General features: G+C 43.9%; 1 protein-coding gene across 1 annotated transcript; it reads right to left on the bottom strand.

Annotated features, from left to right (window-relative positions):
• Positions 1-8,366: 8,366 nt before the first annotated feature.
• Positions 8,367-12,155, bottom strand: LOC110485370 (zinc finger protein 501). Its single transcript, XM_036948806.1, has 2 exons — positions 11,868-12,155; positions 8,367-10,670 (listed from the first exon to the last, which is right to left on the bottom strand). The coding sequence occupies exons 1-2, from the start codon at positions 12,091-12,093 to the stop codon at positions 9,355-9,357; spliced, it is 1,542 nt and encodes a 513-aa protein (XP_036804701.1). The 5' UTR covers positions 12,094-12,155; the 3' UTR covers positions 8,367-9,354.
• Positions 12,156-20,721: the final 8,566 nt, after the last annotated feature.

The raw sequence follows: 20,721 nt of genomic DNA, 5'->3' as shown, positions 1-20,721 counted from the left end.
CACAGTATATTTCACAAAAGTTGCCTTGTTGTTTTTAGTCCCTCAGCTCCACTCAACCCCTCCCATCTCTGAACACCATCCAGCTTTGATTTTTAATTTGCCAACTGTGCTGTGATGTTTCACAAAAGTACTGAAACTTTCTATTCTCATAGATTCTACATGTTGTAAATAAATAAAAATACAACACTTTGCTAAGAGTATTATTGTTCAATTGACTATGACTTTTTAAATCACCCAGCAGTGCTATTTGCAGAGGGTGACAACTCGTCCGGAGGTCCCCCCATTTTGGGGGGGAATCTAAAGCACATTTCCTGCCTTTCTACACAATCCAATATGACCTATGACCTTTCTAGCCGTCTCTATTTACAACAAACAGGAAGCAAAACTGCCCAGAGTCATCAAGCTGGGTAAGAGATTATTAAAATATGTTGAAGTGATTGATAAGACTGAACCAGATCCATGATAATTAATGAGTCAATATTGTGCTACATCTTTAACCAATGACCTAACACATGAACAACTCTTACAAATAAACAAAGACACATTTTGATTGTCTTTAAGACATCCTCTATATCAGTGGTTCCCAAACATTATATGGTCCCGTACCCCTTCAAACATTCAACCTCCAGCTGTGTACCCCCTCTAGCACCAGGGTCAGCTGTACCCCCTCTAGCACCAGGGTCAGCTGTACCCCCTCTAGCACCAGGGTCAGCTGTACCCCCTCTAGCACCAGGGTCAGCGCACTGACAAATGTTGTTTTTTGCCACACACACACTACATGATACATTTATTAAACATAAGAATGAGTGTGAGTTTTTGTCACAACCCGGCTCGTGGGAAGTGGCAAAGAGCTCTTATAGGACCAGGGCACAAATAATAATATAATAAAAATCAATAATTTACATATAAAACCTTATTTGTTGATCGAAAGTTGTGAATAACTCACCACAGGTTAATGAGAAGAGTGTGCTTGAATGGATGCACATACAGTATCATTTAAAAGTTTGGGGTCACTTAGAAATGTCCTTGTTTATTAAAGAAAAGCCTCACAAATCCTCAACTAGGAGCTTCATTAAATAGTACCCGCAAAACACCAGTCTCAACTTCAACAGTGAAGAGGCGACTCCAGGATGAGTTCCTCTGTGCTCTTTTGCCCATCTTAATCTTTTATTTTTATTGGCCAGTCTGAGATATGGATTTTTCTTTGCAACTCAGCCTAGAAGGCCAGGATCCCAGAGTCGCCTCTCCACTGTTGATGTTGAGACTGGTGTTTTGCGGGTACTGTTTAATTAGGCTGCCAGTTGAGGACTTGTGAGGCGTCTATTGCTCAAACTAGACACTCTAATGTACTTGTCCTCTTGCTCAGTTGTGCACCGGGGCCTCCCACTCTTCTTTCTATTCTGGTTAGAGCCAGTTTGTGCTGTTCTGTAAAGGGAGTAGTACACAGCGGTGTACGAGATCTTCAGTTTCTTGGCAATTTCTCGCATGGAATAACCTTCATTTCTCAGAACATGAATAGACTGACGAGTTTCAGAAGAAAGTTCTTTGTTTCTGGCCATTTTGAGCCTGTAATCGAACCCACAAATGCTGAAGCTCCAGATACGCAACTAGTCTAAAGAAGGACAGTTTTATTGCTTCTTTAAATCAGGACAACAGTTGTCAGCTGTGCTAACATAATTGCAAAAGGGTTTTCTAATGATCAATTAGCCTTTTAAAATTATAAACTTGGATTAGCTAACACAACGTGCCATTGGAACACAGGAGTGATGGTTGGTGATAATGGGCCTCTGTAGACCGATGTAGACATTCCATTAAAAATCAGCCATGTCCAGCTACAATAGTAATGTACAACATTAACAATGTCTACACTGTATTTCTGATCAATGTGATGTTATTTTAAATGGACAAAAAAATGCTTTTCTTTCAAAAACAAGGAAATTTAACCCCAAACCTTCGAACGGTAGTGTAACTCCGCAATGTTGGGTTGTATTGGGGAGAGTTTATTACTAAAAAGATTTTAGACAGACATCACCCAGGTAGGCCAGTCGTGTGAGAAACTCCTCATCATGCAAGCGGTCAGACAAGTGAAAATGATAGTCATTAAATAAAACTTTAAGCTCGTCTCTCAATAAAAAATAAAAAAACGTGTCAATACTTTGCCTCTTGATAACCAGCGCACTTCTGTATGTTGTAAAAGCGTTACATGGTCGCTGCCCATATCATTACATAGTGCAGAAAATACACGAGAGTTCAGGGGCCTTGCTTTAACAAAGTTAACCATTTTCAATGCAGTGTCCAAGACGTCTTTCAAGCCGTCAGGCATTCCCTTGGCAGCAAGAGCCTCTTGGTGGATGCTGCAGTGTCCCCAAGTGGCATCGGGAGCAACTGATTACACCTGCGTTACCACTCCACTATGTCTCCCTGTCATGGCTTTTGCACCATCAGTACAGATACCAACATGAGCAGCAGCTACGTTTGGCTACATACGGACCGTTAGTGGAATTCCCGCGAGAGAGTAACAGTAAATGTGATTGGATGTTAATTGTTTGACTAGGCTACCTGTATTTGACATTGTGTTTGTTATTTCGCTGAACACTATACGGTTGGTTACATGTTATTTTTGGCAGTGAAACGAGGCTACTCAGGTGAGGAAAAAACCCTAATCCAAATGTGTTTCCCTGTTGGAAAATACCCCAACAGCATTTTGTTATTTATTTTACCTTTATTTAACTTGGCAAGTCAGTTAAGAACAAATTCTTATTTACAATGACGGCCTACCGGGGAAAACAGTGGGTTAAACTGCCTTGTTCAAGGGCAGAACAACATTTTTACCTTGTCAGCTCGGGGATTCAATCTATCAACCTTTCGGCTACTAACCCATCGCTCTAACCACGAGGCTACCTGCCTCTAACCACGAGGATACCTGCCTCTAACCACGAGGATACCTGCCTCTAACCACGAGGATACCTGCCTCTAACCACTAGGATACCTGCCTCTAACCACTAGGATACCTGCCTCTAACCACTAGGATACCTGCCTCTAACCACGAGCCTATCTGCCTCTAACCACGAGGATACCTGCCTCTAACCACGAGGATACCTGCCTCTAACCACGAGGATACCTGCCTCTAACCACGAGGATACCTGCCTCTAACCACGAGGATACCTGCCTCTAGCCACGAGGATACCTGCCTCTAGCCACGAGGATACCTGCCTCTAGCCACGAGGATACCTGCCTCTAGCCACGAGGCTACCTGCCTCTAGCCACGAGGCTACCTGCCTCTAGCCACGAGGCTACCTGCCTCTAGCCACGAGGCTACCTGCCTCTAGCCACGAGGATACCTCCCTCTAACCACGAGGATACCGGTCTCTAACCACGAGGATACCTGCCTCTAACCACGAGCCTACCTGCCCCTAACCACTAGGATACCTGCCTCTAACCACGAGCCTACCTGCCTCTAACCACGAGCCTACCTGCCCCTAACCACTAGGATACCTGCCTCTAACCACGAGGATACCTGCCTCTAACCACGAGGATACCTGCCTCTAACCACGAGCCTACCTGCCCCTAACCACTAGGATACCTGCCTCTAACCACCAGGATACCTGCCTCTAACCACCAGGATACCTGCCTCTAACCACCAGGATACCTGCCTCTAACCACCAGGATACCTGCCTCTAACCACCAGGATACCTGCCTCTAACCACCAGGATACCTGCCTCTAGCCACGAGGATACCTGCCTCTAGCCACGAGGATACCTGCCTCTAGCCACGAGGCTACCTGCCTCTAGCCACGAGGCTACCTGCCTCTAGCCACGAGGCTACCTGCCTCTAGCCACGAGGCTACCTGCCTCTAGCCACGAGGCTACCTGTCTCTAACCACGAGGATACCTGTCTCTAACCACGAGGATACCTGCCTCTAACCACGAGGATACCTGCCTCTAACCACGAGGATACCTGCCTCTAACCACGAGGATACCTGCCTCTAACCACGAGGATACCTGCCTCTAACCATGAGGATACCTGCCTCTAACCACGAGGATACCTGCCTCTAACCACGAGGATACCTGCCTTTAACCACTGCCGCCCCAGGGCTACCTCAGTTGTGGAATACTTGCTCTACACCAACTCGAGCCGCCTACACGCCTGACCCCCGCCAGTCTAGTCAATAACTAAAATCTCTCCCCAACACAACTCCATGTTTTTGTTTTATGTATCAAGGGAAAGGTTTGGAAAACAAAAGTTGAATGAAAACACACATACACCTAAACATCAACACACACAAACAGTACAACCTCCATATAATTAATCCCATAGGCTTAATAGTACTGTAGAGGTATTTTTACTTGCACCCCGTCCTGCCCCTAGGGGTCCACGGCCCTGAGGCGCCCCAATACAACCCCACTCAGTTTTAGGATCTCAGTGAAACATTCAATATTGGTTTCAGGTGTGTTAGGCCAAGGTCAGCAGGGTCAGGGGTGAGCAGCCCAGCAGCTAGGGATGACCTAAATCTCCCCTGATGTGGGCGTGGCTTCAATACAGACTCCTTTTGTCGTACACTATTCCATATAAGGCATTCAGACTTTATGAAAGTTACCCATATTTTTTATTTTTTTTGCCCCACCAAGATTTACATGCTAATATCGCCACTGTTTTTCTTCCATACATTGTGGGAGAATAACCATCCTTCTAATGAATGGCTATACATTTATTAGCCACTATAAATGCTAGGTTACATCGTTTCTTCTGATAAGTCTCCGGTATCAACATCTCCAAGCAAACAGAAACAGGGAGGATGTGTAGACATGCTGAGATAATAAAATACATACTATTTGCCAGAATTCCTCCAGCCTTCACAAGACCACAACATATGCAAGTATGTCCCAGAATTCCTCCAGCCTTCACAAGACCACAACATATGCAAGTATGTCCCCTTTTGTGCTTTACACCTCAGCTAAATAAAATGGGGCGTCCCATTTGAGTTTCTGTTCCTCCTACAACTTGGTTGAAAGAGAACAACGCGTACACTGAACTATGCTCAACTCTCCCGTGCTGGTCCAGCCAGCCTTCCAGAAGTTTTGCCTTCACACAGCCTGTATCCACGTGGTCGTAAATCCAGCCCATCCCACCGCTCAGAAGCGTCCACATGGTCGTAAAGCACACCATTGGCTTATATCACATTCCAATTATAAAATGGGGGGCGGGGACATAAATGCAATTATCAGAATGTCCCCCGTCTCCATTGAAAGTTACACCCCTGCTCTCAAGTCTTGGCACCTTTAGGTTTGAATTTCAGGCTGATGTGAGTGTGGGCATGAAGGCAGTTGCGTGTCTTAGATTGGCCACTTTCACTGGCGTGATGGACAAAATGACATTCCTGGCATTGGCCAGACCAGTGTTGTGATTGGCTATTACGAGTCTTCTGTAAACAGCAAGCCCCGAACGACTTGGGGAAACTCAGCAGCTTGATAACCGAATGAATTGGGAAATACATTCTAATAGCTATACTACACCTTGAGTTGAGTGGAATCTACTTGCTATTAATTACTTGTTAGCCAGCAACATTTGACTGTAAAAACGAAAAGCAGACAGCTCTAGCAAACACCATAAAACGAGTGCACTAATTGCAGGCAGGAGCCAATATTTAGGGTATTAAGCCCAAAAAGCACATTATATGAAGACACAAAGGGGAGAATCTGCTACAGTTCATCCAGTACATAACCAGTCCCAAATATATCATGCAGGTGGACATATGATAAACCAGCTACTCAGGTTAAAACATGTTAGAATCAGCATCATTCGAGAAACACTGTAATGAAACAACAGGGAGCAGGTCTCGAACCCTCGACCTTCGAGCCCGAGGTCCGGCGCGCCAACGACTGTGCCTCAAAAAATCATGCTCGTGCGGCAGAGTCGATTTCCGCGGTTATAAACCCAGGGTCGTTACAATACATTTGCATGTACATGAATTTGACAGTGAAATGGTTCTCATTTATTCTAACTGCACAAAAACTGACAGAGTAAAAGTTTCAATCAGATTGTATCTCAAATATGAGGTTAGCGGTTTACAATATTGGCTATTATTTAGTTCAGAGCCTGACCTCTCTTGGCTCCCCCTCTTCAATCACTGACCTCCTCTTCCCCAATGAGGGTCTGCCTGTCTGTTCTCCCCCTGCCTCTCTCCCTCTTCTGCCACCAAGTCATGCTGGTCTTCCAAGTCCTCCTCCTCTACTAAACCCCCTCCTTAACTTAGGTACAATGCTCTTAGTTAAACCGGAGACTACAGAAGATGAAATCACAGACAAACTAGCTTGCCTCATCATTCGCCTGTTTAATAAGAGAAGACCAAATAATTACTTCAATTTCAACATTGAAATCATTGTTGATTCGCTAGCTGGTTTCTCTACTGAAAAACAATCGTACTTACCTCATTATCGTCACTTTTCACCTTCCCATTTCCTCTTTATTGTAAAAAAAAATCTAGTTGGAGAGCAGTCGAGCCGTGATTGGTCCAAAAACATTACCTTATTGTGTTCCAAACTACTACAGGCTCCGTTGAAAATTATAGTAAGCAGTTGGAAGAGCAAACTGGACAACAGTTAAATTGAATGAAAACATTTGGTGTGAGGGAGAAAGGACGTCCATGTGGGGAGGTGGGTTATTTGTGAGAGTGCAGTAATTTATTACTCTTCATGTAGTAAGTATTTCTTCAGATGAACACCTCTCTGCTCTGGAATGAATTTACTGCCTGCAGAAACGCAGTTGTGCTCGCTCGAAGTCACACTGGCAAGATCTCAAGTTTAATTTGTGCTTGCAGGACCACCGTTATTCTCTGTTGACTCAAGTGTTTGCTCATGAAATGATGTTTCAACGCCTGTTCGACTTTTGAAACGGATTTGACACCAAACAACTATAGTCATGTGGAGCTATTATTGGTTTAGCTTACTGACCAAATAATCCGACTCCTAAGTGATGCTTTCTGTATTTGGAAACATTCTATAACATGTTAGAAAGATTGATGTTTACCTTGACACTTGATTTTGAAAGTTGACAGTTCTTGTTGGTGTCGCTAAGTTAGCTAGAGACCCTTTTACGGCAATGTGAACCCAGCGACATTAACCACGCGATCATACGGACTACATTTCAAAATAAAAGTCCTCCTGGAAAAATCTTACATGACTATTACGGGACTTTCCTCTGATTTTTAAAATCACAAGGATTATAGTTTGAAGTGACTTAAACATGCATTGAAAACTCACAATATATGATTCAAATCAATTAAAATATTGATTTACTGTCTATTTTCATAATTCCAGCACTGTTGCCAGAAGTATGAATGGTTTTAAACTAGTTTCAACTCTTTACAAACAGTATTTAAATATATTTTGAAGAGAACATTTTTCACTTTTTACAGGGCCACATTTTCCCCAAACCGCCTTGGGGGCAGATCCGAGGGGGACCAGTGGTGCAGTGGTCTAGGGTACTGCATCCCACTGCTGTCTGAGGTACTGCATCCCACTGCTGTCTAGGGTACTGCATCTCACTGCTGTCTAAGGTACTGCATCTCACTGCTGTCTAAGGTACTGCATCTCACTGCTGTCTAAGGTACTGCATCTCACTGCTGTCTAAGGTACTGCATCTCACTGCTGTCTGAGGTACTGCATCTCACTGCTGTCTAAGGTACTGCATCTCACTGCTGTCTAAGGTACTGCATCTCACTGCTGTCTAAGGTACTGCATCTCACTGCTGTCTAAGGTACTGCATCTCACTGCTGTCTAAGGTACTGCATCTCACTGCTGTCTGAGGTACTGCATCTCACTGCTGTCTAAGGTACTGCATCTCACTGCTGTCTAAGGTACTGCATCTCACTGCTGTCTAAGGTACTGCATCTCACTGCTGTCTGAGGTACTGCATCCCTGGTCCCTGGTTCGAATCCAGGCTGCGTCACATCCGGCTGTGATTGGGAGTACCGCAGGGCGGCGCACAATTGGCCCAGTGTCGTCCGGGGTAGGCCATCATGGTAAATTATAATTTGTTCTTATTTGACTTGACTGGTTAAATCAAATAAAACCATGTAGAATAGGGAAATATGGTTCAGCCGCCACAGGTCTGTTCAGCAAGAACAAGTCCAGATGTCATCAGAACAGGTTTATTACCCAATGTATTGGTTCCTTAATGGATAACTGTGGATAGTATGTGTGTGGTTTGGTATTTGAACGCACACGCAACAAGTGCCAACAGTCAATTGATGGTGGATGACCTCATGAACCTGTGCATGCCATATAATTGCCATGGATGGATGTGCATAGCAACAAGCTGATGGAACCCATTGTCTGCACGGTGAATAAAACCAAAATACAAACGTGCTTATCTTGTCATTATTTTATTTTTACTTTACATTATACCCTGCATTATAGTAGACCACTGGTTAATACAGACAACAGCCTTCCCTTATGTCTGTCCTCTACTTTTTAAAATCAGGTCATTATTATTAGTGATGTTTTTACCTTTATTTGACCTGGGAAGACATATTGAGACCTAGGTCTCTCTTTCCAATGTGCCCTGTATAATACAATATAAATATACACATATACAAACACAGTCATGGGAAGTAAAACATCACAAATCACCCAGAGAAAGTGTTACATTAAGCAGATACGTGGGCAGTCTGGTGAAATGACATCATTATGCACATACCATGTTCCACATACCATGTTCCACATAATTGTGTGTCTTGCTGGTAATGGAAGTTTAGTTCAGAAAGTAAATAATTGACTTTATGCAGATAGAAACAGAATGGATTTCTGCAGGATATGATCCCCGTGATGGAACTCTTTAGTACATTTCCATATGAGAATATTATAAGTGAACTTCCAAGTGTGACAGAATAATAACCTGTTGTAGAGCGGTAACACTGCAGCCAGTCGCACATCCTCCCCACTGGACACCGGTTTTCAATTCCTGTGTCCACCAGTTTCCTGTGTCCACTCTATCAGTTTCCTGTGTCCACCCTACCAGTTTCCTGTGTCCACCCTACCAGTTTCCTGTGTCCACCAGTTTCCTGTGTCCACCCTATCAGTTTCCTGTGTCCACCCTATCAGTTTCCTGTGTCCACCCTACCAGTTTCCTGTGTCCACCCTACCAGTTTCCTGTGTCCACCCTACCAGTTTCCTGTGTCCACCCTACCAGTTTCCTGTGTCCACCCTACCAGTTTCCTGTGTCCACCCTACCAGTTTCCTGTGTCCACCCTACCAGTTTCCTGTCGTCTCCTGTGTTTTGGCTGTCTAAATAAAGTGTTAGAAGATCAAATATATATTTTAAAAGAGGTTTAACAGAATAACAAAAAAAAGACAGTCAGTCAATATTAGTCAGATATGTAGATGCCCAGCTTGGCAACTCCATTATAAGGCTAGAGTTGGGCACTGCACTGTGCTTTGCCTCCGTATGTTCCTTCAGGCTTTGTTTCCATTTAAAACAAATCCCACACTGATCACAGTTGTACGGTTTCTCTCCTGAGTGTCTTCTCTGGTGTTGCTTAAGATTTCCTTTTTCACTAAAGGTCTTCCCACATTGGGAGCAGTGGAAAGGCTTCTCCCCCGTGTGTCTTCTCTGGTGTCGCTTCAAAAATAATGACCGACCGAAAGTCTTCCCACACTGAGAGCATTGGAAAGACTTCTCCCTTGTGTGTATTCTCTGGTGTTTCTTTAGGTCTACTGCCTGACTGAAAGCTTTCCCACATTGGGAGCAGTGGTGGGGCTTCTCTCCATTGTGTATTCTCTGATGACTCTGAAGGCTTCCTTCCAATTTAAAACTTTTTCCACAATGAGAGCAGTGGTGAGGCTTCTTTCCTGTGTGCGTTAGCTGGTGTCTTTTCAAAAGTGATGACTGACTGAAATCCTTCCCACACTGGGAGCAGTTGAAAGGCTTTTCTCCTGTGTGAGTTAGCTGGTGTCTCTTTAGGACTCCTGTTTGACTGAAACTCTTCCCACACTGATCACAGCTGTATGGCTTTTCCCCTGTGTGTATTCTCTGATGTTTCTTTAGTTCTCTTAACCGACTGAAGCTTTTACCACATTGGGAGCAGTGGAAAGGCTTCTCCCCTGTATGTATTTTCTGGTGCTCCTTTAGATTTGCTTCTATACTGAAGCTCTTCCCACACTCAGAGCAGTGGTAAGGCTTCTCTCCTGTGTGTATTCTCTGATGTTTCTTTAGGTCTCCTGTCTGACTGAAGCTCTTTCCACACTGGGAGCAGTGGAAAGGTTTCTCCCCTGTGTGTATTTTCTGGTGTCTCTTCAAATTGAATGACCAACCGAAAGTCTTCCTACACTGAAAGCAGTGGTACGACTTCTTTCCTGTGTGAGTAAGCTGGTGCATCTTCAAGCTGCTTGGGGTCTGAAATCTCTTCCCACATTGACCACACGGGTACATCTTTATTTTGAGACTTTGTTGGTGTGATTTGAGGTGAATCGGACAAATAAAACTGCCTCTGCAATCTGAGCAGGGGCGGGGCCTACAAGTGTGTCTTCTCAACTCCTCTGGCTCATAGAAACTAGTGAAGCAGTCCATGCAGTGGTGATGTTTCTGTCTTGAGTTCCTCCGTCTGTGTTGTTTATGGTTTCCTGATGCTGTGGAACTGGGCTCACTGTCTGAACCTGGGTTGGAGATCTCTCCTGTGGGAATATGGACAGATATGGGGTTAGAATCAGGAACAGAGCATTAAAAAAAAGGTATAACAATATTTTGAAGATAAATACACAACGCAGAGACAGAGGACGAGAGGTCAATGCAGTACTAAAGGTTAAGAGGACAAAGTCAACAGAGCATTAACGATCAATGGGGACTTATCAATGGAAATAGTTGGTTTTCAGTTCAACATCTGTTAGGAATGTCAGTCTTGAAATCATAGCTACGTGTGGCACTTTCTCATAGGTCCAACCTCAAATAGGATACTTGTTATTTTGCCCATTGGCTAAATTGGTCAACCACAGGCTAGGGCTGGGTTACAAAGTACACCCTGTCCCTTTGTTCTGTGGAGAGAATCACTGAGGAGAGAATCACTGAGGAGAGAATCACTGAGGAGAGAATCACTGAGGAGAGAATCACTGGAGAGAATCACTGCACTGAGGAGAGAATCACTGAGGAGAGAATCACTGAGGAGAGAATCACTGAGGAGAGAATCACTGAGGAGAGAATCACTGAGGAGAGAATCACTGAGGAGAGAATCACTGAGGAGAGAATCACTGCACTGAGGAGAGAATCACTGAGGAGAGAATCACTGAGGAGAGAATCACTGAGGAGAGAATCACTGAGGAGAGAATCACTGAGGAGAGAATCACTGCACTGAGGAGAGAATCACTGCACTGAGGAGAGAATCACTGCACTGAGGAGAGAATCACTGAGGAGAGAATCACTGGAGAGAATCACTGCACTGAGGAGAGAATCACTGAGGAGAGAATCACTGAGGAGAGAATCACTGAGGAGAGAATCACTGGAGAGAATCACTGCACTGAGGAGAGAATCACTGAGGACAGGGGAGAATGAACATCTACCTCCCCGCACAGTTCGTCCTCTTTGAATAAGAATAAACCTATTGCCCTCCCCCTGATTTGCTTCGGGGGTTTGTGTTATTGAAGAGTAACATCAATGCTAACAGGGGGTTTGTGTTATTGAAGAGTAACATCAATGCTAACAGGGGGTTTGTGTTATTGAAGAGTAACATCAATGCTAACAGGGGGCTTTAAAAGACTTGATGCCAGCAGAAGCACTATAATAGTTCTGGAATCGTGTAGTCATAGTAATAATAGTTCTGGAATCCCCTGGGGCCACCGAGGCTCCTCCCTCTCTGTGTACTCCACACCTGAACTTACCTGGGTCACTGATACTATCTACTTCTTTAGTTCCTAGATGTTGAGCAGCTTCTTCCTTGTTCTCTTCTGCTATCACTGATCTTTCCTCCACCTCTTCTTTGATGCTTATATCCTCCTCCTCCTCCTCTTCTTCTTTGACTGTTCTCTCATGCTCTTCTTTGACTGCTTGCTCCCCCTCTTCTTCGACTGCCATCTCTACTTCCTCTTTGACTTCTCTCTTTTCCATTTCCTCTTTGACTGCTCTCTGATCCACCTCTTTTACTTCTATCTCCTCCTGGATTCCTCTCTCCTCCTTGATTCCTCTCTCCTCCTCTTCTTTGACAATCACATTGAGTTCCAGTGGTTGACTGCAGTCCTCCAGCTTCACTGAGACCATCTCTGGACCCCACTGTGAGCTTCTCTGTGCTGGAACACCACAGCCAGAACCCGGGGACTCTGTGGACTTGGATACAGACATGGAAGTCTACAGATGGATTCAAAAGAGGAAGCACAATAAGTGAAAGGTGAGTTTCAGAAAATCCATAATAAAGGGATAAACCATGCAAAATATATGTACTAGGAATCTCTGCTTTAAAATGTATCTAGCAAGCTAACGTTGCCATGGCGAAAGCAATGATAGCTTTATAGCTACTTGTGTGTCATGAACAACAGAGTGAGCAACAATAGTGGAATCGGTGTTTCACCTTCAAATTAAATGTCCCCCAAAGGAACTGATGCAAACATGTGCAAATAGTGGAATCCTGCCACAATTGGAAAAAATAATGCTAAACAAGTTTGGAATGTTGTTTAATAAATTCAACAAGACAATAAGTTTTTAATTTGACCCCCCCAAAAAAATCTGTTGAAATCACATTGTGAACGTATAGACTTCAACATTGCATTGGGGGCACAGCCTTACATATGGATCTTGGGTCCATGAAATGGTGTGACACCCACAGATTACAATTCTGAAGAATTAACACAAATATTAACATCGTAGCTCTAATTGATGGACTTTAATTGTGAGAAATCACCTCCCCAGTCAGTCTATTGTGTGTATTGGACATTCATATTGCCATGTAGAACCAGGGTCTGTAGTGACGCATCTAGCACTGAGATGCAGTGCCTTCTAGCACTGAGATGCAGTCCCTTCTAGCACTGAGATGCAGTGCCTTCTAGAACTGAGATGCAGTGCCTTCTAGAACTGAGATGCAGTGCCTTCTAGAACTGAGATGCAGTGCCTTCTAGAACTGAGATGCAGTGCCTTCTAGAACTGAGATGCAGTGCCTTAGACCACTGCGCCACTCGGGAGCCCAATGACTTGACTTGAGATATTACCCTAATAAAAGTTCAGAAACTTTTGTGAAGGTCTGGTGAGGTATGGCTAGTATTAGGCTGTCTATGAAGACACCGCGCTCCACTGCTAGCTAAATCACGCGCAATATAGTTTAGTGGCAATCAGTAGAAACAATACAGTGGACTCCACGCCCCTGGTACAGGGAAAAGCTGAGGGGTGGTGCTGGAGAAATGTAACCACTTTCAAATTCAAATGCATTCATTATATCATAATTATAGTTTTAACCATGTTTTGAGGCTATACAGTATTTCCCCCCCCCCCCAAACGTTGGCATAAAACAAGGTTGTATGTTGGGTTCTAATGGGGTGCAACAGTTAAACTAAGCTCATGAGACATTTCAAGTTATATTCTTCAAGAATGAATGGAGGTATATATTTATAATTAATTTACAAGTCCAAGAATGGATGTAGCAACTGCTGATAACCCCTTTAAAGCAAAGGAGAACTAAAACCGACATTTAGTTTGTAATCGCCAAAACATGAACAATGGTTAATGAAATTAAGTTAGCCACCTTGTCTACCTAACAAAACGGCCTAGCTAGCCATGCTAACTAACTAGCTATTCAGGGTTGCCAACGGATTTGTCATCTTAAAGATGAACGATTCACACTTTATATATTTGAGAATGTATGTTAACAAATAATATGGTGATTCACAACACAGCGTCTTGAAAATCAACAAACTTGCTTTGATAGCTAGTTAGCTTGCTAACTAGCCATTATAAGCTAACGACGTAGCTAGCCAGATCAATAGGCTAATTGTTGAGACAACGTTGATCCAGTGGACGTGGACAAATAATCCGACAACTAAAATGATGTTGTGTATTTGGAAACGTTATAGAATATGTTAGAAAGCTTGATCTTACCTTGACACTTGATTTTGAAAGTTGACAGCTCTTGTTTTTGATGTAGCTAGCTAGCTAGAGACCACCCTGTATGAGAACGCGATATGTGCCGTCGCCGCGAGAATACATATTGGGAGTTCTCCTGACCGCCATGGCTGCGCTAAATGCGTATTTTGCGCAACTTAACTAAGTCTCTTTATGAATAGGATATTATATTTTACCCATTGGTTTGGAAGTAATAGAACATTTCAGATCATATGTGAAGCGGCTTGAAGACCCTTTCAGCCCTGAAATCACGGTTCCACACTGACGAAAGAGAGCAACTTCTTCTTCTTTGGTATAATGGCGTCCGCAACAACGATGCTTGCATTCCGCCATCTACAGTACAGGTGGATAATAAAGATCCGAAAAACAAAAAAAGCGTGCTAATTTTTTTTATCCGCACAAACTATCAATAACGAAATGTTAATTAAACTAAATCTGCCTGCTTTCTGTTTTAAATCATTTCCCTACACAGGCTCAGACGGATCCTGTGATTGCAGGACATTTCCTGGCAACAGTAGTCCATGCAGTGCTTCTGCCGTTAAGTCTAGGAGGCCCAAAAACTTCTCGGCTGCTGATATGTTCTCCAGCTTCTTGGATACTTGTGCAGTACAATTAATAACTGTGGCTATAAATGCTACAAAATCCACCTTCTTCACAATAAGCGTATCCAGATCACTGAATTGATGAATAACACTGGCAACTGGTTGTGATGCATCCACCTCCATACCTTCAGAACTGTGGTCCTTTGACCCTTCAACTCTTCACCGCCTCCACGTAGGAGATTTGCTGTACAGCCCTGATCCTTGACACTTCAACCTCTTTCACCCTGACAGGGCACTCTGGGAATTCAGAAATATGATCTCCACCACAGTTACAACGTTTTACATTCAGACTCGTCAATAACATATTAATTCCGTCTGCAAACACTTGACACATGGTCAAACTGTTTACACTTCTTGCATTGGGTTTTGCACCAACGATCTTACCGCGTATCTTATATATCCCAACTTTACATAGGGTGGTAAATACTCAAACAAACTTAGCTCCTTTCCTCCATTCTCCAGACGGGTCAAGAGACGTGCATAAGCTGCTCCTGGATTGTTTTGCCTAAGATATTGATTATCAATGTCCAACGGGACTCCAGAGACAACACCTTTCACCGGTGCCCTGCTCTGAAAATCACAGCTGTTCACTTCATGCGTGGATAATTCTGCAAGCCACAATGTACACTCCTTTTGCTCTTTAGATACACACGATATTAACACCATACCGCTCCTGGTTACTATGACTACACGATATCAACACCATACCGCTCCTGGTTACTATGACTACACGATATTAACACCATACCGCTCCTGGTTACTATGACTACACGATATCAACACCATACCACCCCTGGTTACTATGACTATACCACCCCTGGTTACTATGACTACACGATATCAACACCATACCGCTCCTGGTTACTATGACTACACGATATCAACACCATACCGCTCCTGGTTACTATGACTATACCGCCCCTGGTTACTATGACTACATGATATCAACACCATACCGCTCCTGGTTACTATGACTACACGATATCAACACCATACCGCTCCTGGTTACTATGACTACACGATATTAACACCATACCACTCCTGGTTACTATGACTACACGATATCAACACCATACCGCTCCTGGTTACTATGACTACACGATATCAACACCATACCACCCCTGGTTACTATGACTACACAATATCAACCCCATACCACTCCTGGTTACTATGACTACACGATGTCAACCCCATACCACTCATGGTTACTATGACTACACGATATCAACCCCATACCACTCCTGGTTACTATGACTACACGATATCAACCCCATACCACCCCTGGTTACTATGACTATACCACCCCTGGTTACTATGACTACACGATATCAACACCATACCGCTCCTGGTTACTATGACTACATGATATCAACACCATACCGCTCCTGGTTACTATGACTACACGATATCAACACCATACCGCTCCTGGTTACTATGACTACACGATATCAACACCATACCGCTCCTGGTTACTATGACTACATGATATCAACACCATACCGCTCCTGGTTACTATGACTACACGATATCAACACCATACCGCTCCTGGTTACTATGACTACACGATATCAACACCATACCACCCCTGGTTACTATGACTACACAATTTCAACCCCATACCACTCCTGGTTACTATGACTACACGATGTCAACCCCATACCACTCATGGTTACTATGACTACACGATATCAACCCCATACCACTCCTGGTTACTATGACTACACGATATCAACCCCATACCACTCCTGGTTACTTTGACTACATGATATCAACCCCATACCACTCCTGGTTACTATGACTACACAATATCAACACCATACCACTCCTGGTTACTTTGACTACATGATATCAACCCCATACCACTCCTGGTTACTATGACTACACAATATCAACCCCATACCCCTCCTGGTTACTTTGACTACACGATATCAACCCCATACCACTCCTGGTTACTATGACTACACAATATCAACACCATACCACTCCTGGTTACTTTGACTACATGATATCAACCCCATACCACTCCTGGTTACTATGACTACATTCACTTTTCCTGAAGCCTTCTTCACCGTCCTCGTGACTTCAAAGGGGTTTCCCAAATAAACACCATTATCCAATAAGCAACGATTCATCACTCATATCCCACAACAATTGTATACATTTTTTTCTCTCCATTCTTGATTATGCTGTTGTCCACTAACTGTACTCAACGTGCTTTCAACTTCAAAACGACACTTCCGCCATCTTCCTCAACCTCCTTGGCTCGTCCATTTTAAGAAAGCAACTTCTTCTTCTATGTCCGTGAGGTCTCATCAAACACCGTCACCACTTTCCACTCCAACACATCACTACTCTTGCTTCCTACCTTTGACTACTAGACGCTCCAGTGCTTTCTGTACCAGGAGCTCTCCTCCTCTCTGTCTTTCCTCTGAAGCCCATTCAGATCCTTGACCCTCATCCTCCGGCTCCATATCATCAGAAAGGTGCCGCCATATTGACTGCACTCCAGCACAGCTGTTTCTTCTCCAGCCTTCTCTCAGTCTCTTCCATACTACCTCACCGCCATTTTAGTTCATCGAAAAGAAAAGGCAACTCCAGTGTTGCCAACTCCTCAGTAAGGAAAGTAGCTATTGGCTGTCCTAAAAGTCGATAAATGACGTCATCACCTATTTTGCATAATTGGCCGTGTGCATGTAATTGTGATGGGCACTGTAGGAGAGAGGAATAACATCATGGGAGAGACAAAAAGTTAGTAAAAAACACCCTAAATATGTTTAGAACTACTAATGAACTTTCTTCTGTCGATTCTTGTTTTTTTTATGTCACAATTCCAACCCTCCTTTATCCGGGCTTGGGACCGGCAAAAGTGACCCAAAAGAGAGAAGTTGGGGCACGCCTTCTACCATATGTTATTCAACCTGGGGCCCCTGATGCACGTTAGCATGAAGGCTATGCAGTACCTGACCTGTGGATGTAACTAGACATGGACACACACAGAGACACCCGAGCACACAGTGACACAAACACAGAGAAACCGGGGCACACAGAGACGCACACACAGAGACACACAAAGACACACACACACAGGCACGCAGAAACACACGGGCGCACAAAAACTAGTGATCAACTTCTAGTAGTTGATCAACTGTTTTGCAAGCAATTAGGCCTGTTGTTCTCTTTTGGGTAAATGGAGATTGATGTAGGAATTATAACAAAGGTTGGATAATCATTATTATCATAAACGTAGGCCTAGTGATCAAACAGATGTTTGTCGTTAAAGGAGGTCGCATAGCAGTCAAATGCACAGGAGGTTGGTGGCACCTTACGTGGGGAGGACGGGCTCGTGGTAATGGCTGGAATGGAATGGCTGGAATGGAATGGCTGGAATGGTATTAAATACATGGTTTCCAGGTGTTTGATACCATTGGCTCCGTTCCAGCCATTATTATGAGCCGTCCTCCCCTCAGCAGCCTCCACTGGTCAAATGATCAAGTGCCACAAAGAGGGACCCAGGCAAATTACAATTGGCCCAAAACAGAGCAGCACGGCTGCTGGCCTTTAAATGTACACTGAGCACTATAACATCAATCTCTCCTGGCTCAAAGTAGACGAGACATTGACTGCATCACTACTCGTCTTTGCACTGAGCGGTCTGTTCAAACGACTGGCACACCCATGTGTACCCCACAAGACAAGGTCTCTTCCCAGTCCCCAAGTCCAGAACAGACTATGGGAGGAGCACAGTACTACACACTGCCATTACTACATGGAACTCTATTCTCTATCAAGTAACTCATGCAAGCAGTAAAATCAGATTTAAAAAACATTCAACTACACCTTGTGGAACAACGTTAATTTGTGAAGAGCCACTCACAGGCTCACGCTACTGTAGCACACGTACTACACAAGTACACTACATGACCAAAAGTAAGTGGACACCTGCTCACTGAACATCTTATTCCAAAATCATGGGCATTAATATGGAATTGGCCTCCCCTTTGCTGCTATAACAGCCTCCACTCCTCTGATAAGGCTTTCTACTGCAGGAACATGTTTCCATTCAGCCACAAGAGCATTAGCGAGGCCGGGCATTGATGTTTGGCGATTAGGGCTCGCAGTCGGCGTTCCAATTCATCCCAAAGTGTGGTCGATGGGGTTGAGGTCAGGGCTCTGTGCAGGCCAGTCAAGTTCTTCCACACCGATCTCGACAAACCATTTCCGCATGGACCTTGCTTTGTGCACGGGGCCATTATCATACCTGTTGCCACGAAGTTGGAAGCACAGAATTCTCTAGAATGTAATTGTCTGCTGTAGTGATAATATTTCCCTTTACTGGAACTAAGTGACCTAGCCCGAACCATGAAAACTGCCCCAGACCATTATTCCTCCTCTATCAAACGTTATAGTTGGGACTATGCATTGGGGCAGGTAGCGTTCTCCTGGCATCCACTAAACCCAGATTAGTCCGTTGGACGGCCATGTGGTCTCGCATAATTCATCCCTTCAGATAACGCTGAGCTTTACACCACTCCAGCCAAAGCTCTGTACTGCACACGGTGATCTGCGGCTTGTGTGCAGCTGCTCGGCCGCGGAAACCCATTTCATGGAGCTCACGGCATACAGTTATTGTGCCGACGTTGCTTTCAGAGGCAGTTTGGAACTCGGTAGTGAGTGTTGCATACCGAGGACAGACTATTTTTTACGTGGTACGCGCTTCAGCGCTCTCCGGTCCCGTTCTGTGAGCTTGTGTGGCCTAACACTTCACAATAACAATCACTTACAGGTGACCGGTTTAGCTCTAGCAGGGTCAGAAATTTAACTGACTGACTTGTTTGAAAGGTGACATCCAATGACAGTGCTAGTTGAAAGTCACTGAGCCCTCAGTAGGGATATTCTACTGCCAATGTTTGTCTATGGAGATTGCATGGCGGTGTGCTCGGTTTTATACAGCTGTCAGCAACGGCGTGGCTGAAATAGCCAAATTCACTCATTTTAAGGAGTGTCCACATACTTTTGTATATATAGTGTATGTATGGTGGTACTAAACATGTATTGCAGATATGTAGTGGTGTAATAATGTTAAACGTACTGTTGTATTTTATATACACTTATATACTTCTTTGGACCCCAGGAAGAGTACCTGCTGCCTTGGCTAATGGGGATCCTTAATAAATACCATAAGCAGCATGTCTCCTATTCATTAGATTTTTATTATATAGAACTACCATAATCATATTGCAGACCATCTCTCTCCTTTTCTGACATGACTGGTTTATTCCCGCTACACTAACTAATATTAGGCTACCATTTATCCATCGCTCAATCAATAGCTGTGACGGAGAAGTCCGTCACTGGCAACGTTTGAGACACCACACACACACCTCCCTGCTCCATTATCACACAAGTTAACTTCGCTATCTTAGAACATACATTACACACTATTATTACCTCCCGTCAGCAACAGTTTATGGCATAAATAATATACAGACAAGCGTTCATGTTTAATTTAAGCAACGTTTATTGTACTTATCAATGTTATGGATGAGCACGTTGTTTGTTTGGTTCTGTTCCCCGCTCTCCGTCTCTGTAGCTTCCGGGTATGCTGGGATAAGGACCAGTTTAGGTAATCGGGCTGGCTTTGTAGTGCCTGTCCAGAATGGCAGGTTCACGTGAATGGGCATATTGGAAGACACCATGTCAGTAGGGGTGGATTGTGTAAATGTGTTATATTGGTATATTGTATCATGAGAAATGTGTTGCAATGTATATAATTTATGGTATGTTCTAATGGGAGGGGCTTCCCCTACAAAAAGAGCCTCTTTCAGTTCAAAGGAAGGGACCATTACGGATTGAGCCGTTGATGGGGCAGCATTGTTTTTAAGCTGTCCCCATAATGTATACTTTGGATGGAAGTACTGTTGTTTTTCTTCTGGGTTCACCATGGAAATAAACACACAGAAGTACTGTTGCGGCTCCGCCATCTTTTTATTTGATAGAGGTTTTTCAGTTTAACCTTCTGTCCTACTCT

This window comes from Oncorhynchus mykiss, chromosome 17, assembly GCF_013265735.2.
Source record: "Oncorhynchus mykiss isolate Arlee chromosome 17, USDA_OmykA_1.1, whole genome shotgun sequence".
Taxonomy (NCBI): domain Eukaryota; kingdom Metazoa; phylum Chordata; class Actinopteri; order Salmoniformes; family Salmonidae; genus Oncorhynchus; species Oncorhynchus mykiss.
The sequence above is the reverse complement of the archived record's forward strand: the minus strand, read 5'-3'. Positions and strand labels throughout refer to the sequence as shown.